Here is a 20,829-nt window from a genome sequence, read left to right as displayed (position 1 = left end):
CGAAACGGGAGGGCATCGATGTAGGGGTGATGGCGCTGTGTGAGCTGGTTCTGAGTGGGCTTTAAGTCGTCTTTTATTTCAGTGAATGCCAGTCCATCTGTGCTTGTGTCTGGCGTTCTCTGGGGTGTACAGAAGGGGGACTCGGACTCGTATTCGAACATCTCTGTGGCGGTTACACCGAGCATGGTTGCGTTGTGTAGGACTGCTGCTACAAACGACATTTGCGTGACGCGGATGGTATTGGTGTGGAGGTCGGGAAGCTGCACTATGCGCTTGTTAGCAATGCGAGACAGAAGCTGTTATCCTTTAGATTCACCTTGCATCTGTTTGTAGATTACGCGCCCTTGCATCGAGCTCTCAGCTGGGTTTGTCGTGTTGTGCGAGTCTCTTTCCAGCGATTGGAGACCTTTTCGAATGACGTCTTTGAGTGTGATCTTGTTCTTGCGGATGTTTGCTAGTAGAGATGTACTCAAGGCAGTGTCGTCCTGTAACAGAAACTGCGCAAGCAAGCTGTCCGTATCATCTCTCTCTGCCAATTGGCCGTCTTGCGCAATCGTGTGTGACGGAGCAACTTGCTGCAGAGAAGGCGAGTCAAGATCGCCTCCTGGGGAAAAAGCAATTGATCCTGATTGGGCAACCAGCGGATTTGATGCGGAAAACAGATCCTCCCGGAACGATCGTCCGGAATTCAAGGTGGTATCCGCCTGGTGGAAGTCCAGATTCGGTGTATATCTGTACATGGGAGCTGGTGCGCCTGTCTGGTAGCTCAAAGCAGTAGCATTGAAGGTCGTGCCGCATCCTACGAGGCTTCCCATACCTAGGCCAGCAGCTGGACCGAGCTCCTGAGGCTGCATTACCCCGGACAAGCCCACCATGATTGGCGAGTCGGCGGCCAGGATGCCAGCCATGTCTTGGCCGATTGTGGCGCCTGGTGTTCCAGAAGCTGGAGCATCTTTCGCGAGTGTCTTGGACTTGGCCAACGACTCTAGAGCCTGTAGCCTCCTCTTCTGCTTCTCCCCTGTTTGTTTCGATGCATTAGGCGGACAGTCTATCTCGATACGGCTTTATACTCACGGTAAGTCTTTTGCGCTTGGCGGTTCTGGATGCGTCTTCTTTCAGACGTCTTGAGCTTCGGCGGCGCCTCCGTCGGTACTTTGGGAATAGTGGGCTCCTTTGAAGTCGGCTCGCTGCTGCTCCTATCATCGCCAATCTGCGTATCGGCAGATTGTTGTTTATCTGCTGTCAAAGCGTTGATGTACTCCATGGCGATTGACGCGAGGGTGCCGTCATCAACGGACAGCAGCGAAACAACAACAGCGTGGGGGGTTCGATGATGGCAGCTGGAGGGCGATGTCGAGTCGACCGGCGATTGATGTGGTGAGCATAGAGTTGTTTAGGGGGGGCGATGAGGTGAGCAGATGATTGGAGATGATCCACCACTTGGGTTGAATAAGCAGAGCTGATCAGGAACTCTTGGGTTGGTTAGAAGACTAGGTAGGCAGGCTTATGTATACTAAGGTATCCAAGAGAAGTGCCAGCTGAACCGCAGTTTACGAATGGACTATAGGCTGGCTAGCTCTTGGTTGAAGGCTGCTGACATGGAATCAAGACATCAAGGACCAACTCGGCCATACTGAAATAAGCAGGCCGCATCAGAGACCCAATTGACGGCAGATCTGCACCAAAGAAGTCCAATTGTATAGTACAGAGTTGGCAATTGAGTCGCATTGAACCTGACACGGCATCGTACAAGTCCGCATAGTATTGGCGGAGTTTGACGGAATCGCAATAGTACACCACCTATCTCCGGTAATGACCGTGGCCCACCATACATGTTGGCCTATCCCTATTGCAAAGGGATAGTCTTCTATGTCTTGATACTACGTCGAAGACCGGACTTAATCCAAGGCGGGACTTTTATTAGGCTTTCCATAGACAAAGATGTACGTATATATATATAATGAGAACGCTCACTTTAGATTCCATCCAGATCAAATTCAACAAGCATTTACATCTTCTCCTCGATACACCTCGAGACTCATAGCGATGGCGGCAACAGCACTTCCCACCAGACCTCTTGGCCGCAACGGCCCTCTTGTCCCAGCTTTGGGCTTCGGGGCCATGGGTCTCAGCGTCAGTTACGGTCCCGCAGGCTCTGATGAAGAACGCTTCAAGGTCCTAGATCGTGCCTACGAGCTGGGCAGCACCTTCTGGGACTCGGCAGACGTCTACGGAGACAATGAGGACTTGATTGGCAAGTGGTTCAAGCGTACCGGGAAGCGTGACGGAATCTTCCTTGCCACGAAATGTGGTGGTTACCTTGATTCTTCTGGGGGGTTTTCCGTTCGTTCGGATCCGGAATACGTGCGACAGGCGTGTGAGAAGTCGCTCCAAAGACTTGGTGTTTCTCACATTGACCTATTCTACCTTCATCGGCTGGACAGGAAGACCCCTATTGAGCTTACGATCAAGGCTCTGGCAGAGTTGAAAGAGTCAGTATACTTGCCAATCTATATATAAACAAGCTGACACATGGATTACACAGGCAAGGGAAAATCCGACACCTCGGTCTCAGCGAAGTCTCAGCCGCCACCCTTCGCCGCGCCCATGCCGTCCATCCCATCACCGCCATTCAAGTCGAATACAGTCCCTTCTCCGTTGACATTGAGAAGCCTGAGATTGGCCTGCTCAAGACGGCCAGGGAGCTCGGCGTTGCGATTGTCGCTTACAGTCCCCTGGGACGAGGCATGCTGACGGGGCAGATCAAGTCCCCTGACGACTTTGCCGAAGACGACTTCCGCAGGACTCTGCCTCGCTTCTCCAAGGAGAATTTTGGAAAGAACCTGGCGCTGGCGGACAAGATTGGGAGCATTGCCGCTAGCAAGGGCGTCACGCCTGGACAGTTGACCCTGGCGTGGCTGCTGGCGCAGGGAGACGACATCTTTCCCATCCCTGGGTAAGTTTTTGTCATGAGATGAATAGCCATGTATGGAACCGTATAGGCTGATGGTGTAAGCAGTACAAAGAAGATCAAGTATCTCGAGGAGAACTTGGGCGCTGTTAATGTTACCCTCACAAAGAAGGAGGAGGAGGAGATTCGCAAGGCAATCGATGAGACGGAAGTTACCGGGGGCCGATATTCTGACGCGTGAGTGCAAATATTGATGCCACTGCTACGTTTTCGCTTGGATGCTAACTTCTACTTATAGTATGGCTGGCCAATTGTTTGCCGATACTCCAGAGCTTGAGAGGAATTAAGAACAGCTTTTGTCTGGCGACTACAGTACGACGTGAAGCGCTCCTTACTCGCACAGAGGTATTCGGTTGGTTTTCAGTTGCTATTTATATCAAGTTCAGATCATGAGTCTATACTTATGAAAAAAAATCATTTTGATTTCTGTAAAGACTTGAAGTCTGGTACCTCTTCTATCTTGTCTGCTAGTCATTCAATCTAAACTGCGTCAGAACATAGCCGTAGTAGCCTTAATGAGTACCCAGTGATCCTACACCTCTTGCTCACATCATCGACCCACTACCCGCGGTACCTACAATCAATCCCTGGGCTTCAGGTTACCTATTGAGAGGCCCCGAGTCATGTAGAACGAAGACCAAAAGTATGAACTGTATGAATTGTTGCAGGCCCGGAGACGCGAGACTCGGGAACTTCTTTCTACTTATACATGTTGCAAGGTCTCTGCGGAAGCGGGCATTCCTATAATCACATCTGCATATGCAGGTATTACTTAAGCGAAGTCGGCTAAACAGGCGATATTCTATATCGGGCCCCGTGAGAAACAAAGTGTTTTAATGCCTTTGCTGAACAAGATCTTCTGTGTCACAGGCAAGAGCATGTATAGCATTCTGAGATAGTTTATAACGAGCATGCAACTTAAATCATATTCTAGCACTTCCGCCTGTGGTTAAGGTATGAAGAGATTTTTCCGTATTACGTTTCCCGAGCATGGTGTCTCTCCCTTGCGCTGTTAGCTTAGGTGTGGCACATGCGCTTACTACAGAATGGCACATCTCAGGCATTTGCTTGATGAAAATTCAGGATAATGCTTATGTTGACGTATATGACACAGAAAGTCCAGAACCAGGTTGCACAACTATCAATAAACCCATGCGCGAGTATTATACAGTAGAAAAGGAGATCGCTCATAGACACACATCGTCTACGTATATTGTCAGGCGCCCAACAGAAGAGATAGAAGCCGAGTATTGTATGTACAACAGGGTAGCATCCTCAACCTTTGCTCTACGCCTCTTTCTTGTCAACTTCCCATAGCCCAGACACAGAATCCTTCATATCCTGCGCCATCCTCTCCTCTGCCTCCTTCAACTCGTCCTCAAAGCCCTTCCCCCAGCCCATGTACTGCCTCCACCGACTCAAGTAAAACACCGCATCGAGCACAAACATGGCCCATTGCGAGCCCAACGCCTGCGAGAAAGTCACTTCGCTGTCGTCGCGCAGGTTCAGCATTGCTGAGCGACCAATCATGCCCAGTCGATTAACAGGGGAATCGTAGAACCGATTGCTTCCCTGTACGAGGGCCAGATTCCGCTCCAGGAACATAAGCTCGCGAGGATAGAGGCCGTCTTCGCCGAAGAAGGCCGCAGCCTCGCCAATGAGTCGCTCGGACCGCTCCTCGGGCGTCTCATCGGTCGGCTCTGGCTTCTTCGAGTCGCGAGACATGAACGTATCGGCCCAGGCGTCAGACGTCTTCATGCCCCAGGCAGCTGACACCTCATCCAGTCCCTTCTTGTCACCTGTAAGAAGAGACTTCCAGAAGCGAGCGTATTGCCGCCGCAAGTCATCTGACAGCGACACGTAGAGGCCGTGATCGATGAGAACAATTTGCGGCTTGCCTGATGGCAGGCGCCGAACAAACATGTTGCCGGGATGAGGATCGCAGTGGACGAAGCCCCATTTGAACATTTGCGACGAGAAAAGGTCAATGACAGTCGTCATGATATCGGCTTCATTCAGGCCCATTCCCGAAGTGACTTCACCAGAACCGCTGTATTGGCCGGTGATGATGTCCTTGTCCCACAGCTTGGCACCGTGAATCCATTCAGATGTCAAGACGCGCCTCGTCGTGAGGTCGGTGTAGACGTGTGGAATATACACTCGGGCGCTCAAATCGGGGTCTGTCTTTACAAGCTCAGCAATTCGTATCGTATTCGCCGCTTCGTTCTGGAAGTCTGTCTCCTTCATGATGTTGTTCATGATGTAGTCGCCGATGCCTTGGATGGGGATATCGGTCGTTCTGCCAATCAAGTCACACATGACCCTACACAATATCCAGTCAGCTCATATCAATAATAGGAATACGTATGTTAACAAGCTTGTGTCGTACTTGAACGTCCAGAGATCCCACGACGCCTGCTGCGCCAGCTTCCTCTTCTGCACTTTAATCGCAACCTCCCTCCCATCCCCCAGCCTTGCATAGTGAACCTGCGCAATCGAGGCAGAGGCCCTCGGCTCCCTCTCCACCTCATCACCAAATACTTCGCTCACGCTGGCTCCAAACTCCTCCCTAATGACAGCCTGGACGTCGGCCCAGGATTCTTGCGCAGCGTCGTCAAACATGTCTTTAAACTCTCGCTGATATGCCTCCGGTAGAGCGGCGCCCTGCACGGCGATTGCCTGGCCGATTTTGAGAAACATGCCGCCGTTGGTCTTGATCATGTCGGCGACGCGCTTGGCGTTGCGATCGTGTAGTTCGTCAATGGGGACGCGGCCTTGCTTGGGGTTTTTGCCAGAGTGCATCTTGTAGTCGAGGCCGACCTGCGCGAGAGTCGCATATGCTCGCAGGCTGCGTGTTAAGATGCCTCCCATGAAGTATCTGTCTGCAACAAAGACGCCGCCGGCTGTCACACCGGCGGTGGCTCCGAGGGTGATCAGCAGCTTCCAGTACCATCGGAGCTTCTTCTTCTGCGGCTCTGCAACGGTACTCTGTAATCGGACATGATTGTGGAGTGCAGGTACAGCGCAATTGGGGGAGAGGGCAGCATGTAGGCGAAGTTGCCGGAAGTGGGAAGGCAATTTGGCCCGTCGTATCACGGGCGAGGTGGACGAAGCAGCAGCCTTGAGGAGAAGATGCGACGGCATTGTTCTATTTCTGTCGATTCTCTAACAGAAACAGCAGATAGCTACGAACAACAGCTATGAGCAAAGAAGGGCTTGTAACATTGAAACACGGAACAGAAAGCATTGGATGAATAGCAAGAGAGAGCCATGTCTCTCCTTCGTCGTAGCCCAAGGCCATGGGGTAATACACATTGTCTTACGGCATTCGTCAATACATGTTCTTACAGAGTTGCCGCTCAGCCTCTTCTTCGGGCTTCAATCCTTCCACATCTTGCCCTTGTGAAGACAATCTAAGATTATCGAGGCTGACGACTGGATGTGAGACTTGCATACGGATAGTAATGCGGGTTAGCCAATCGGGACATTGGCACAATCCAGCATCCTTGGCTGAGACCAAGCACCCCTATGCTTTGAGGCCTTCAATGGCATCCAGGCATATCCAGCTTTGAGTCGCCTAATGCGTGTGAAACACTCAATATAGCTTAACTCATCAGATCGCGTTCCTCTCGATTTGCTCTTATGCGCATCCTGTTCTGAAGCCCATCTTGTCCAATTGTACCATCAAGGGAGGCAAATGCATGCCGTCCCACCCCGAGAAGCACATGGCCCGACCTCGTCTGTGCGCTCTCACCTTACGCATACAAATCCCAGCAGCTGAAGTCGTGCAGTAAGCCAGCGCCAGTCTCTCAGTCAGCCCAACTCTTCCATCTGCATATGACTAACATCATTAGATCCTCGAAAGTTCTGTCTCTGAAATCTCATCTTGGGCATAATGTATCAAGCACCAGTCCTGAGCCTTGTGATCGGTCATTTTGCAGCCGGATTTTACTCAAGTTTCCTCGCATGCGTTTATGATCTCTGCATCTTTGCCATCGCGACGAGATACACTAATACAGTTCATGAAATCCCTTGCTTGGAACTCTAACTCTGTACGTTTGCTCTTCATATCATCTGTTGCCGCTTTACTTGCAATCTCACAGCTTGACAGTTCAATCCTGCTGCGCCCTATAGTTTCGGTGTCTGTGACTTGTACACCCTTCCCCGAATGCTCCATTACGCGTAGTCAGCCGATTCGCTTCAGGAGTTTGGGGCTCGACCGAAGAGCTGTCGGAGCGGCGATATTTTGCGGCGATATTTTGATGGTGAAATATCGCCGCTCCGACAGCTCATTCGGTAGAGCCCCAAACTCCTGAGCTAAAGCTCTTTTGGACCAAGTATGCAGCAGCAGGAGGAGTAGCTATCCTTCTTGCATGATGGAGCGGCATATTGTGCCTATCTTCTTTCTTTGCAGATTCCTGAATGGCATACTAGCTAGTCAGGTAGGTAGTTGTATGGTTACTCAGGGAGGAGGTGCAGTATCTGATGAAAGCGCAAAGCAATGCTAGTAGATGTTGTCGCAAAAGGCACCTATAGAGAGCCATTTGCCGCCCACGATTGCGATGCTTTACGATAGGGCAACCTTGAATTCTACGTATACTCTCTGTAAAGGCGGACTGTTTGACTAGGACATGCCTGGGTCATCGTGTACGCCTTCTTCTGAGAACTGAGGGCATTCGAGTGATGGCTAAAGAACGGAATCTCATCTCCCCGTCGTTTCCCCCACATAGAATCTCATGACAGATGCAGGAACCCTTCATGCTCACAAGGGGGTCGCTGGTATGGCGGACCCTGGCACCGTGCTAGCGCAGGAACGTTGTATCTTGCATCCGGTGATAAGCAGACATTCAGCGGCTACGATTCCTGTCATTCTGGCCAGTGTTACAGACTTGTCCTTATCAGGTGTAACAGATTGTGTCTTCGCCATGGCGAGGCGCTGGTTTGGGCGGCTGCGCGGATTGAAGATGCCGGGCCACTTATAGACCTGCCTAAACGGGACGATATAGAGACATCCATCGTTGAACCGCTGCTCTGATGGGATTGTGGTATTGTTTCTGAAGCTGCCGAACCAGGAAACTCGATACATCTCAATCTGCCCTCGCGTGAGCATGCAGCATGCGCTTTTCGGATCTGTTTCCCATGTCCCTCTCCATACATGGTTCACGCGCGTGTCTTGATAACCGCTCCCACCCTCCTCTCCTATGAAACCGACCTGCATATTATACCGCAATCACCTGTCTGTTCATGCCACCATCTATTCCCATATCAGCAGGACATGGCCGGCCATGTGCTCTTCGATATAATATATCTCAGCAACGACGGGAGCAGAAGTGGGCCGGTTAATCTCATCTCACCAGTTGGCGGGTGAGAACCGAATTGTTTGCATGGCCATGTAACGTCGCCTTTTGTGACCGTGTAAGTGAAACAAACAACATCCCTCGTAGTATACCTATTCTCCATGAGATACCGGCGAGCTTCTGCAATGGGTATCACTACTCCGCATTTACCTTTGACGAACGTGCCGCCGCCGTGAGATTCGGGCCTGCAGGTCATCCGTTCGGCCCAGATACATATATATCAGCCCTGTGTGTCTCCCAGGAAGAGGAGTCTCTGTTTTTCCCAACGCAAATAGTTCAACAGGCTCCAGTGCCATACACCTTCCTTTGAGTTCATATTGTGGGCGGCTCTTCTTCTCTGTATATATTTGTACTTGTTATTTTATATTTACCAGCCAAAACATGCTGTCACGCACTCTCCTTACTGCCCTTGGTCTCACGACCATTGCAGCCGCCGCTCCCTCGCAAACTGTCAAGACCCGTCAAGCTCCCGGAGGCCAGAATGCCGTGTACTGGGGCGCCACCAACAACGAAAACGACAACCTGTCTACGTACTGCACGGCCAGCTCCGGAATCGACATTGTCATCCTCTCATTCCTGGACATCTACGGCGCCACCGGCAACTTTCCCTCCGGAAACATGGGCAACTCGTGCTATGTCGGCACAAACGGCGTCCCCCAGCTATGCGATGACCTGGCGTCTTCCATTGCCACTTGCCAGGCCGCCGGCATCAAAGTCATCATATCTCTTGGCGGCGCCGCCAGCTCGTACTCTCTGCAGTCGCAGTCCCAGGCTGTAGCCATCGGCCAGTACCTCTGGAACGCATACGGCAACTCGGGCAACACCACCGTCCAGAGGCCCTTTGGCAACGTCTTCGTCAACGGCTTCGACTTTGACATTGAGTTGAACGCCGGCAGCCAGTACTACCAGTACTTGATCTCGACCCTGCGGTCCAACTTTGCCAACGACCCCAAGAACACGTACTACATCACCGGTGCCCCCCAGTGCCCCATCCCTGAGCCCAACATGGGCGAGATCATCAGCACCTCTCAGTTCGACTACCTGTGGGTGCAGTTCTACAACAACAACCCCGTGTGCTCTCTCGGTCTCCCCGGTGACGCCCCCTTCAACTTCAACGACTGGGTCTCGTTCATCTCAACGACCCCCTCGAAGAACGCAAAGCTCTTTGTCGGTGCTCCTGCTTCGACTCTGGGAGCCAATGGCAATGCCGGCGGTGCAAAGTACTACGCCACGCCTGAGCAGCTGGCCGGCATCGTCAACAGCGTCAAGTCCAGCCCCTTTTTCGGCGGTATCATGCTCTGGGACGCCGGCTACTCTGACTCCAACGTCAACAACGGCTGCAACTACGCCCAAGAAGCGAAGAACATCCTTCTCACTGGCACTGCGTGTGGAGGAGAATCCAGCCCTCCTCCTTCGACGACGACTACCGCGGTTCCCCCGCCGGCCAGCTCTACTCCGTCGAACCCTTCAGGCGGTTCGGTTCCCCAATGGGGGCAGGTGAGTCTCCTTACCCATGAATGAGTTTTTGAAGGAAAAGTGAAAGCTAACGACTGTTTGATAGTGCGGTGGTGATGGTTACACTGGTCCTACGCAGTGTGTGGCCCCGTACAAGTGCGTTGCCACGAGTGAGTGGTGGTCATCATGCCAGTAATGCGTGAAATATGGCAAAAAAATAAGAATGTACATAAAGATACAAGAAAGCATATAAGAAAGAATACATGCAAAACCAAGGAAAATGTGTCAAAAAGACACAAAAAAAACAACCGCCTAATCTCAACTGGTGACTGAATTATAGGAAAAGCCCGATGCGGGGGTCGAACCCGCAACCTTGAGATTGCATCAGAACGTGTTCTCGAATAAGAGTCTCACGCTCTACCGATTGAGCTAACCGGGCCCACTAGTCACGTGACCTGGTCATTGACCAATCATAGACGCCGGTTGAGCTCAGGCGGCTCTTGTTGAAACTGTCTTTCTTATTTTACTTTACATAGCTATAGCACAGCTTCAACACCGCTTCGGGTCATATCGCGACCTAAGGAGTCGTTAATCATGTAATTTCTGGATGTGTTTCGGTCTGTAGCGTATATAGTCTGTATCAACGGATATCAGGCAAGACGCTGGATTGTCGTGACACTTCTGAATGTATCCGAGCGGTGTATTTTCGATATGCCAGGAAAGTCTCAGTATTCATTTCTCTCAACCTCACCTAAGTACCTAACCAAAGGGGTTGAAATTTAAAACCGCCGCCCATCACATACAAATTAGACCGAGAGTGGCTCGCTCTCTACCTAGCAAAAGACTCTATATTCTATACTCTATACTCTCTGCTACTATCGCTATGTCAATCTAGTCCTAAGATAAGCTACTAGTACCTCAATCTTGTTATACATATACCATATAAAACAATCTCAAACTGGGCTCAGAGCCTGTATGCCTAAACCGGAGGTGCTGGATAACGACTCCCTGGATCTACAGCGGCTGACAGGCGGTGTTTCCTTTCACCCTGTGGCTAACCCAATATCAAGTCTATGTCTTCAAATTCATATTGCTCCCCAACTTCCTTCTTGATGTATCCGCAGCCCTTCCGGTATGCAATACCGTTGTCCCATTCAACACAAAGGACGCCATAATAATGGCGATATTCTCGTTTGTCGAACCATTTGGGTTTGCCCTCCACCCAACAATAGCTTTTCGACCTCAGACGCTCGCAAATGATGACAATCTCAACAACTTCCTGCTCACTTGCTGAACCTTTGTCAGTGAGAGAGCAGGTATCTGATGAGGTATCGGTGTCATCTCTCGATTTGTCATGAAGACGGGCACTCGCTTGCCTCAAGAGTCTAGGCAATGCCGCGTCCGAATGCCAGAGTTGGACCCAACCACAGACGTGATTTTCCTCGCCTATCAACTTGAGGTGATAGTCCATGCTGACATCAAATGAGTAACCCTTGGCTCGCAGACAACGGAACCAGCCTCGCTTCGTTCTGCATGATAGGAATTTGCCTTGTTTCATTTGGCAGGGAGCGGAGGGATCCGAATCAGGAGAAACCGGAAATGGCCGCCAATATATGTTGTTCGGTACTTTAGGGTGACGATAGACGAAATCCCCAATGACTCCAAATGGTAAGCTACGCATCTCTGCTTTCTCATGACCTCTCCAAGCCGAATATTTCTCCTTTACCCAGCCTTTGGGAACCTCACGAGAAACGGAGTGCCAAGAAGAACAGATGCGATATTTGGTATCCGATGCTGGCAAGTCATGGCAATACCATTGCGCGGTCGATATCGTGATCCATTTCTCCACAGCTCCACGCGATCGCACAGCTTGAACGACTTGATAGTCTTCTTCTTCTTTTAAGAGACTCAAGTTATTCCCCTTCCACCCAATCCAAGACCAAGAGGGCAACTCAGCGTCGGGAAGAAGAGAATGAGCTCTGCTGGAGCGACTTCGCCTTTCGACTCCTTCCATTTCAAAGTCATTGAATGACTTGTAAAAAAACTGACAATTCCATAGTAGGGCTGCTTCAAAGCACATGACGGGCAACCCAAAGAGAAAACCACCGTCAAAGGAGAAGCTGAAGAGTTCAAGAAGTCCTGCTATTCCTGGTAAAGCGTCCTCGGGATAAGTCATGTTCATAGCGTTGTACGCTCGTAGGAGCCTATCGAGCAACCCGAAATTGGGCCATCTTCGTAGACTGCTCGAGGATTGCGTAGCTTCAGGCCGAGCCTGTGTGTCTGGAAGATCTTCATGCCACGTTCCGCAGCCACAAGCCCAATGAATTTGCTGGTTCCCAAATATGAGGCGTCTTCGAGATAGTGTATACTCTTGAAAGGTCCAACCTCTCTGAAAATACTCGGAAGAAGTGATGTGCTTTCCGCCACCCAAGTCAGGCAAATTTCTGACCCAAATCTCCCGACCTTTTGTCCAAGAGAATATATTGGGCAGCTCTCGAGGAGGAGAACAGCCTTGGAGACCAGGGAGCCCCGTCATACCATCGCCATCGGCTGCGATGATGGTAAGCTTAGCAGAGGCGTAGATTTCTCCCATATGTTGGAGCTGATGTGCCAAATGATCCTTGTCATCATGGATGATGCAGATTGCATCAATCCATAGGTAACGTTCATTGATGCTCCGGACGACATGCATTGCATCTCTGAGGATGGGTAGCCTGGCGGCGAAGTCGCTAGATAAACCACCTCGATTTTGTAGCTCCCTCAGGCCATCTCTATTTACTCCAGGCCCAACAGATGTACCCCATCGATAACTCAGAGCCACGAACTCCATGGAGATCTCGCCACGCACGACGCAGTTATCGTGAGTATCGATGAGCCAGTCTGGGGCTATCAAGACCGCTTGATTCGAATCTCGGCAAGGTGATCCGTGATGATTGATGCACCTGTCTTTCCACGTAGTCGCGAGCTTCGTGTCTACCCAGGATGAATTGATCGTAAACTCTCCAGTTGATGTGTCGACGTTCGGCTTTGATCGCAGCACTCCAAACTCGTAGGATTTCTTGTCACGTCTCTTATAGTCGAGAATCTCAAGTGTCGGCATGCCCTTTCGAGATTGGCATACATTCACATAATGGGCAGGGTATTCGGTCCTGAAAAACCCAGATGCAGCCATAATCTTCATCCATTTATGATAATCTTCCTGAATCCATTCGAGCATGGGTGTATGGGACTTACACGCGGATACGTTGTCCCAAATGGCAAATTCGAATTCTTTCTGTTCTCCAGAAAGTACGTCTTCAAAAGCAGTGCACATAGAGCATTCAATCTCCAGCAGGGCATCAGACATGACGTGAGGGAAAGTGATAAGGCAAGGAGGTAGGTATGTAGAGGGTTGACTGACCTCGCAATAGCTGAAAACGTCGCTGATTGCAGGCCGAGATTGTGAATGGCAAGTTCGCTCTGCGATGCAAGTTGAAAAGAAGAGAAAAGAGAAAACTAAATCACGCCCAAAGCCTTGGCTGATGCCTGATACGCAAAGTACCAGGCAATACTACGAATACGAATACCCAATCGGATATTTCTCAGTCTTTTACATAAGCACCCGTATGCTTCAAGCAGATGTTCAACTCATCCTCGCAGGTTGTTGCTTATCGTGGTACAGACATTGGTCAGGCTCAGTACACGATAGTGTGGAGATATACACATGGGAATTGGGTATGAACAAGAGCACCGGGAGGAAATTTGGATTGAACAGCAGCAACGGCAACATTGCTAATGCGAATATTTATACTTGAAGACATCTACACCAAGGCAAACAAACAAACAACAGCCCAGACGCAACGGCCAAAAGCAGCCCCCATTGGCACAGCGAGGTCGCCATCAGCATTGCCGACTAAGCCACCGGCCTGGAGTCATGATCGAAAGGGGATGCGAGAGCATAGAGTAAGGAGAGTCGCTAATAAGGATAACATTGTTATTGCTATCCTGGCATTGCTTTAGGAACCCCTTCCAAGAAGCTATGCCTTTCTATTATCGCTACGCCCTACTATTATTTGTCTATACCTAGGTAGCTTATATCTTCTATTATCGCTATCTCCTTCTCTATAGCTTTCTTTCTCCAGTACCCATATCCTCCCTTGCTATGACTCCCTTTTGCTCTTCATCATTGAGTATGATCTGTTAAGTACCTCTCTCAAACACTCCGCTTGGCAACTGGTGTCTGACCTTATTCAGACCACGTCGCCGCAAGTCGTTGGCCGTATTCCAGACCCTTGTATATACTTCCAGCTCGTGCTCCTGGTGACTAGGGTCCCTTTGCCTGTAAGCAGCGCAAGCCATTTAGGATGGCTGGGATCCATTCCAGGGCCAAGGTCTCTGTAACAGGTATATCTGATGCGCAAACTGCGGCAATGTAGCTTTAAAACACACTCTGCCTCTGAGTGGCAGATTCTGCAGCTCACGATCTGAGCATCTTGTCCTTGAGTGTTGCTCCATGTCTCGCTTCCATGAGACGCGCACCGGGGTGGGTTGTTTGTTAACCGTGATGATACCTCTTGCATGCTGTTACTGATAGTGAATTGGGGGGCGGAGACGGTCAAGATCTGATGCGGACAGGTAGTGAAATGCTCCGGTTGGTTCTCTTCCTGTCGATGTAGGTAACAGTCTACTTCCTGTTTCTGTAAAAAGGTTCCCCGATGAAAGTAAATTTCACTTGACAAACAATAGCTAGTGCTGATTTCAGAGACACAGTGATCCTCGTAAGAAAGCTCCGGGATAAAGGCCATTTTTGTTCCAGGGGCAAGCCGGCCACGGATGCAACTTAGGTGGTCTAGTGAGAGGTGGTAGGCCATGACGGCATGTACAGGCGTAATCGTGAGGGATGATTGCGGCCCAGGTGTAGATTCCTCAGTCTCATTGTCTCCAGTTTTCGTCTTCGAAACGTCACTTTCACTGGAAGTGAAACATTGGAAATGGAGGGAGCTGGATGATTGCCCAACGAAGCTCCGATGAGGCGACCGCAATGAGCTGTGCTTCGGCAACAGCCTTGATGAGTCTGACAGACACATGGTGAGTCAAGACGAGATGTACTGTGGCAAGCTGTGTCGTCGACTGTTTCAGTTGCTTGTTGGTATGAGGGCAGCATTGGCTGGGTTGAATCGCCTTCATGCTCAAGAATGACTCCTGGTATAGGCTGGCTCGATTGGGCTGCATGACCTAAAGTTCGCAGCGTATGGCGTACGTGACGGCGTCTGCGGAAGTAGTCTAGAAAGCCTATGATAGAAACCAAGAGAGCAGTCGTGATGATGAAGAAACCGTGCATTATCTGTGTTGGAAGAAATGAAGCTGGCGTCTCAAGGTTGGTCGAGGCGTTTTTCTCGTGGCGAAGCTCGTCACCCAAACAACTGCTGTGATGTGTCTCACAACAGAGCTGCAATTCACCACATGTTGGGCCATAGCTGTCTTATGTATTGAGCCCACGGCTCTGAGTTACAGACGGTAAGTACTTGGCATGGGAATTAAAGTACTTCTATGGTGAGCCATGCCCACCAACAGGTCACCTTTGACTATAAGAGTCTAGGTAGTCTTCTTTAATTTAATGTACCTAATTGAGGCTGCTCTCACTGATCATCTAGTCCATTATAACCTCGGCAGAATGTCTCGGTTACGTTGGTTTGTGGCATCGCCGAGTGGCTGAATGCTTAGATAGAAGCTTACTTTGACACAGCCTTGAACGAAGATGTGAACCAAGGTCTATAACTCCTCAATCTACCCATCGGTTTTACCGATCCAGGCATTATGACCTAAAACATACTGCAGCGTTTGAGCGAATGATAGTAAAAGCTTGAAGCAGGCCGCAGAAATGTATCACGGCGGCAACCATGACGGCAACGTGAAAGATCTGGTGGCTGGCGCCGAATATGTCAAATGTGTAAGGAAACCACCTCTCCGGAATCTGTGTACAGTCAGCGTAACGAGGTCCAAGAATATCAAGCAGCTTCAAGAGATGACTGGTCTTACTCTGGCTGCATAGATGGCTGCGCCCAGGATGTTAGAGGTGGCCATCCATGCCATCCAGTTCAACGACATGTGAGCCTTTTGGACGGCCCACCCATGGATAAGTAAGCCATGAACGACGAATATGACAGAACTCAGCCCAAAGCCGGCGTAGAAGCACGCACGCCAATGCCTGAAATGAGGCGAGATGAATCGCGGGTGCAACGTAACTATGGTACAGAGAAGTGCGGTGCTGGATGTCTATGAAGAAGGCGTTAGACTCACATAACAGGTCACGATAAACAATTGTAACTTACAGTCATCCAGTAAAGCCATTGTAAGTTCTGGTTGCAAAAGAAGCCATAGTAAATCGTGGGAATTCCAGCTCCCCACATCAGAACAAGAATGCCGAGATAGTCCAGCTTATTGCAGAACGAAGTCAGAGGCTGGCTGTGATTCCACATGATGTGAAAACTGTGTAAACATCAGCAACTCGAGCTAGCAATGGATGGGCTAGAGCCTCTACTCACGTCGCAGAAAAGGTAAAGCAGACTGCAACTCCAAGGCAGTAAGTGGATATGACAATCACATCGTCAAGGTGCGCATTGGGCTGGAAGCGATAAAAGTTCCAGTAAAAGTAAAACGGCAGTACGCAAAACACAACAGCGCCGACTAGATGTGAATAGATGTTGATCGTCTGGTTGTGTAGATAGAATAAGCCGGCAATGGAAGTCCAAGTAGAGCCAGACGTAGGTCTGCCGCAAAGATATGAGCAAAGACAACAACGACGCTACTAGGTAGACGGCACACTGACCTATAGCCAGACAACAGATACTCATTGTCTTGTTGCCAGCTGGGGATCTCGTGAAAGTACAGCAACCTCGGCACCCTCAGCCAGAGATGGCCCGGCTTATTGTCCTTCACAAGCGGATTCCTTTCTTCCATGCTCACTTGCGAAGCGGACTGCGATGCCCCTTTCCGAAGAGACATTGTTCAAACGAGGCATCCAGCAACAGCAGGTTCCAGTTCGTCAGAGAAGAGGATGGAGTGTAAGAAGGATGAAGTACGGAAATATCGAGGAAGGATTTCCCTCAAGAGCCGCTAGGAATCCCTGTCATAAGTCAGCGGAGCGGTTCGCGATCCAATGAGGGGAAGCACAGCTACAGCTGGTCCAACCAACGCCTGGCTGCATGATTTTTGGAACGAGTTTGAAGCCAGAGCTAGGGAGCAGCCGTTCTCCCGCGAGCCACGCGAGACTCTGGTTGGATGGATATCCAGGCAGCCCTTCCTGAAGGATCGGCTCACTGCTTCAAACCTGTAGCAGCATCTTCAGCCGGACTCGAGTGCGCAATCAACATTCTGTTACGTCTTACCTTGCTAAAGAGTCCAGGATATGAATTGAACGGTGGCCCCAAGGCCTGAAGTTGAGTTGCCATGACAGTCCTCCAATCCGAACTCCATTACTCGTCACCAAGGTTTCCTTCACAGATGTGAATATATCCATGGAGATTCAGCGCCCTGAATTCGTCAACTACACTTTTGTCGGTTATGTGCCCAATCCAGATGGTCGCGGCACTCTTTCGCTGCTCTTCTCATGTCTCCTGACGCTCAGTTTGTGCGTTTGGTCCGCTATCCACTTGGATCTCCCACCATACGGTGAGAGCGACATTGAGTACACCTACAGATATCTGAAATGGGGCGTACTGGGGATATTTGGGCCCGAGCTCGTCATCTGGGCGGCATGGCGCCAGTTCATATCCGCTCGTACACTGACCAAGTTTATCAAGGAGGTTGTGCCGTCCTTGCGCAATCAACATGTTCATTGCTAACAAGCTCCTTAACTAGAGCAGCAACAACGGCCCAGACATGAGCGGGAGACAGCGGTGGACCATGGTCCATGGCTTCTATGCAGGCATGGGTGGCTTCGTCTTCGATACAGCCACCCCGGAAATGCTACACGGTCCACCATTCATACCCCAGCGGCGTCTCCATGTAACCCCACGAGGGATCCAGCTCCTCGCGAGATGCGGCCTGCTGCCCGACATCTCCGTCGAAGAGATCAAAGACAAAAGCAAAACCGACGGGTCGGGAAAGCTCATCTGCTGTATCCAAGTCGGCTGGATGGTGGTGCAAGCTATTGTGCGAGTAGCAGCGGGTCTTCCGATAATGCCGCTCGAAACAAACACCATCGGACACGTTGTTTGTGCATTGATCAACTATGTCCTCTGGTGGTATAAGCCAAAATGGATCAAAGAGCCCACGATACTAAGGGGAGCTTGGACGCGAGAGATATGTGCATTCATGTACATGTCTAGCCAAGTCAGTCAGGAGAACAGGGCCAATCGAGACGTTCTACGCGACTTTGGCGTCAAGACGGAAATGAGCGGAGTGTTATACACACCGAGTCACTCCAGCTCAGAGGATATACACTGCCATACAGGATCCGAAGAGGATATTCAATCTACGCCACCAAACAGGGCATTTGCAACGAAAGGATACATGGCATTCAACGATGAATTTGAAGCATCAGGGCAGACTCTTCACATAGAGGATGCCGTTACCAAGACGACTACATCGGCCATGCGGGACGTCAGATGGCAGCTCGCCTGCGACGCTATCGAACGATACCCAGCCATTCACGAACGTCTCGACGTCCCTCCATGTGACCAGGCTGAACTGAGATATCGAGAGGCCCATCGACTATATCCTGAGATGCCAGATAGAGTAAGCCAGCATCCAAGCGGCCACAAGCCAAGCGACCATGCTAAGGCAAACCCAAACCTAAGCTGGTGGTGTATATCAGAAGAGCTCGTCGTCGAACGTCCCCGAAACTGGCCCGGCGATGACCTGCTGCGTCACATGCAGGGCCACTTAATGGGAATTATCCTATGGAGTTCCAGCACAGTATACGGCGCCGTTCACATCGCCGGGTGGAACGAGATATTCCCTACGACGATCGAGTCCTGGTTTTGGAGAGCGTCGGGCGTCTACATTGTCTTCAGCGGATTGTTGTGGTCGTTGCTGAACCTCATGGGCCACTTGTCCGGCTCGGTATGGTGGTTCTGGTACGGTATACTGGAAGGGGCGGAGCGAAAGAGGAGTCATGTTCTTATTTACGTTTTGTGTTGCATAGGAGGGACTTTGTATGTTGTTGCGCGGGTGTATCTCGTTTTGGAAGCCTTCGTTTCTCTGCGCTCATTGCCAGCGTCGGCGTATGACTCTCCGGCTTGGATTCTCACTGTACCTCATCTATAGAATGGACAATTCAAGATGTACCACATCCGCATATCCATGCATAACAGCCAAGTAAAGGGTTATCTTATCCTTCTTGTCCCAAGCATTCAAGTCCTAACGAGCTAAGAACAAAAATGAGAATTAACTAAGCCCTTGTAACCCCAACAAGACTACCATATTTCAAGGAATTCAAGGTAGCTGCATATTGCTCCTTGGCAGGCGAGACAGTGACAATCATGGTAGAATTTCCCTTCTCAGAGCTCAAGAAATGCTCACGAAGTACCATTGTAAGAGCTGACGAGCGGAATGGTATTCTCGATTGATTCGTAGCCCAGGCTCTCATGACCTCCTTTAGTGCTAACAGATCTGTATTGATTTGGCGACCCTCCTGGCGCTCTTGAGGAGTCTGCTTCGGTATTTGTAGTTGTTGTGCGCCCTTCTCCTGGTGATACTCGGCGCCAGCAAGGTCGACAAATACCATCTTGGCACCTAAACAAGGGGTCGCTGATGACTTGAGAATGTTGTCGACAAGCTCTTCTGCAACAGCAACTCGACGTTCGTGCTCAGACTTTTCAGCTTCAGCTGCATCAATTCGCTCTTGATTCATCTCGTAATCAGGATTGGGGGCCCATTTCCCTCCAGGAAGGGGAATGAGAGCCTTCATCTGCTCTTCAATGCTAATGTCCGTCGCCCGCTTCCCTACAGGGACGAGCTCCGACTGTCGATCAACTACAGCCTGGCGTGCATCCACGAGCGACTGGCAGATGATCTCCAACTCCAAGATTGCGTGAGTTCTGGAGCTCTGGTTGTGAACGCTGGACGAGCCCACTGCTCGAGTGCCAATGGCCTGCGTCAGCTCCTGTCGGAAAGATTCGTAGCTCCAGCAGGGTCGCTTGACAATCGGACAGACTCTGACTTTTCCACCTTCTAGCATCTCGGTTTCTCCGCGAATGTGGACTTTGCCATCGTGGCCTTCTCTGACGTGGCATTCGGTGCGCCGGTTGAGAAGGTCAAAGGCCGACTTCTTGCGCATCTCAAACAGGCTGAAGCCGACTCCCAGCTTCTCTCCAGCGTTCTTCGCATTCAGATCGTCGATGACCTTGAAAAGTTGCCGAGCAGCAGCGAGACAAAGCCCGAGCTCTCTCTCGTCTTCATAATCATAGCCGATAATGGTGTGTGTCTTGCCGCTCCCAGAGTGGCCGTATGCGAAGAAGTTGCAGCTCCCCCCTCGCAGAACATGAGGTATGGCAGGCGCCACAATGGACTTGTAAACCTTGCCGTTGTCGTCTTCGGGGTTGAAGATGGCGTTGAAGGCTGGGGGGCTCGTCCATGGTTGAGTTGACCCTGAATTCCCTCCGCTTATGGATACTGACAAAAGGCCGTGGGAATCCGTGGAACTTGTGCTGTAATCAATTGTGCCCTCTGCAGCTTCCGATTGAGCGAGCCGCCGCCATCGAGCGAAAACATTGATAATGTTTGTCTTGGGAGGAGCCGCGGGAGGCATTGAGGACGTCTGCAAAGAGTGCCAAAGGTTAATCAACTGGCGAGAAGAGAAGCTGAGGCAGCTTGAAATAAAGTGCAGTAAATAGGAGAATCCCGCTGCTTAAAATAGGAGGACAACGGCGTACTGCCGTATTGCTCGTATTATGAGATTTTCGCTTACTAAAGATACATGATACTCAGGGATAAAAGTCGGAACGTTGTTTGTTCTCATCAAGAACGGAACACTCGATCCTCTCAATAAAACAATGATTCAGTACCGGCTTGATAAGGGCTTGCAATATTCTGAAATACAATTGATCCTTGATTTCTCTGCAG

The 20,829-nt window shown here is 50.5% G+C and overlaps 8 protein-coding genes across 8 annotated transcripts; 3 read left to right on the top strand and 5 right to left on the bottom strand.

The window, feature by feature from the left end:
- Positions 1 to 299: 299 nt before the first annotated feature.
- Positions 300 to 1,264, bottom strand: TRIREDRAFT_111119 (AP1-like basic-leucine zipper transcription factor; the record flags this gene model as incomplete). Its single annotated transcript, XM_006968552.2, has 2 exons — positions 300 to 1,018; positions 1,075 to 1,264. 2 exons carry the CDS (start codon positions 1,262 to 1,264, stop codon positions 300 to 302), a joined length of 909 nt encoding a protein of 302 aa, XP_006968614.1.
- Positions 1,265 to 2,046: 782 nt separating this feature from the next.
- TRIREDRAFT_68336 (uncharacterized protein) lies at positions 2,047 to 3,258 on the top strand (the record flags this gene model as incomplete). Its single annotated transcript, XM_006968612.1, has 4 exons — positions 2,047 to 2,492; positions 2,546 to 2,956; positions 3,020 to 3,148; positions 3,210 to 3,258. 4 exons carry the CDS (start codon positions 2,047 to 2,049, stop codon positions 3,256 to 3,258), a joined length of 1,035 nt encoding a protein of 344 aa, XP_006968674.1.
- Positions 3,259 to 4,258: 1,000 nt separating this feature from the next.
- On the bottom strand, positions 4,259 to 5,887 carry TRIREDRAFT_68371 (uncharacterized protein; the record flags this gene model as incomplete). The annotated part of the gene is made up of 2 exons (XM_006968551.1): positions 4,259 to 5,294; positions 5,361 to 5,887. Coding segments are annotated over 2 exons (1,563 nt in total), but the record flags the coding sequence as incomplete, so codon positions are not given.
- Positions 5,888 to 8,709: 2,822 nt separating this feature from the next.
- Positions 8,710 to 9,979, top strand: chi18-16 (glycoside hydrolase family 18, chitinase; the record flags this gene model as incomplete). The annotated part of the gene is made up of 2 exons (XM_006968611.1): positions 8,710 to 9,825; positions 9,890 to 9,979. 2 exons carry the CDS (start codon positions 8,710 to 8,712, stop codon positions 9,977 to 9,979), a joined length of 1,206 nt encoding a protein of 401 aa, XP_006968673.1.
- Positions 9,980 to 10,837: 858 nt separating this feature from the next.
- Positions 10,838 to 12,883, bottom strand: TRIREDRAFT_68131 (uncharacterized protein; the record flags this gene model as incomplete). The annotated part of the gene is made up of 1 exon (XM_006968550.1): positions 10,838 to 12,883. The coding sequence occupies one exon, from the start codon at positions 12,881 to 12,883 to the stop codon at positions 10,838 to 10,840; it is 2,046 nt and encodes a 681-aa protein (XP_006968612.1).
- Positions 12,884 to 15,577: 2,694 nt separating this feature from the next.
- Positions 15,578 to 16,722, bottom strand: TRIREDRAFT_68212 (mPR-type GPCR; the record flags this gene model as incomplete). Its single annotated transcript, XM_006968549.1, has 5 exons — positions 15,578 to 15,736; positions 15,802 to 16,038; positions 16,095 to 16,251; positions 16,308 to 16,532; positions 16,592 to 16,722. The coding sequence occupies 5 exons, from the start codon at positions 16,720 to 16,722 to the stop codon at positions 15,578 to 15,580; spliced, it is 909 nt and encodes a 302-aa protein (XP_006968611.1).
- Positions 16,723 to 17,279: 557 nt separating this feature from the next.
- Positions 17,280 to 18,807, top strand: TRIREDRAFT_68358 (uncharacterized protein; the record flags this gene model as incomplete). Its single annotated transcript, XM_006968610.1, has 3 exons — positions 17,280 to 17,575; positions 17,625 to 18,429; positions 18,529 to 18,807. Coding segments are annotated over 3 exons (1,380 nt in total), but the record flags the coding sequence as incomplete, so codon positions are not given.
- A 349-nt stretch (positions 18,808 to 19,156) lies between these two features.
- On the bottom strand, positions 19,157 to 20,515 carry TRIREDRAFT_72408 (kinesin-like protein; the record flags this gene model as incomplete). The annotated part of the gene is made up of 1 exon (XM_006968548.1): positions 19,157 to 20,515. One exon carries the CDS (start codon positions 20,513 to 20,515, stop codon positions 19,157 to 19,159), a length of 1,359 nt encoding a protein of 452 aa, XP_006968610.1.
- Between the last annotated feature and the right edge of the window lie 314 nt (positions 20,516 to 20,829).

Source organism: Trichoderma reesei, assembly GCF_000167675.1.
Source record: "Trichoderma reesei QM6a unplaced genomic scaffold TRIREscaffold_24, whole genome shotgun sequence".
NCBI lineage: Eukaryota > Fungi > Ascomycota > Sordariomycetes > Hypocreales > Hypocreaceae > Trichoderma > Trichoderma reesei.
Note: the sequence above shows the minus strand (reverse complement) of the source record. Positions and strands in the feature narration are given on the sequence as shown.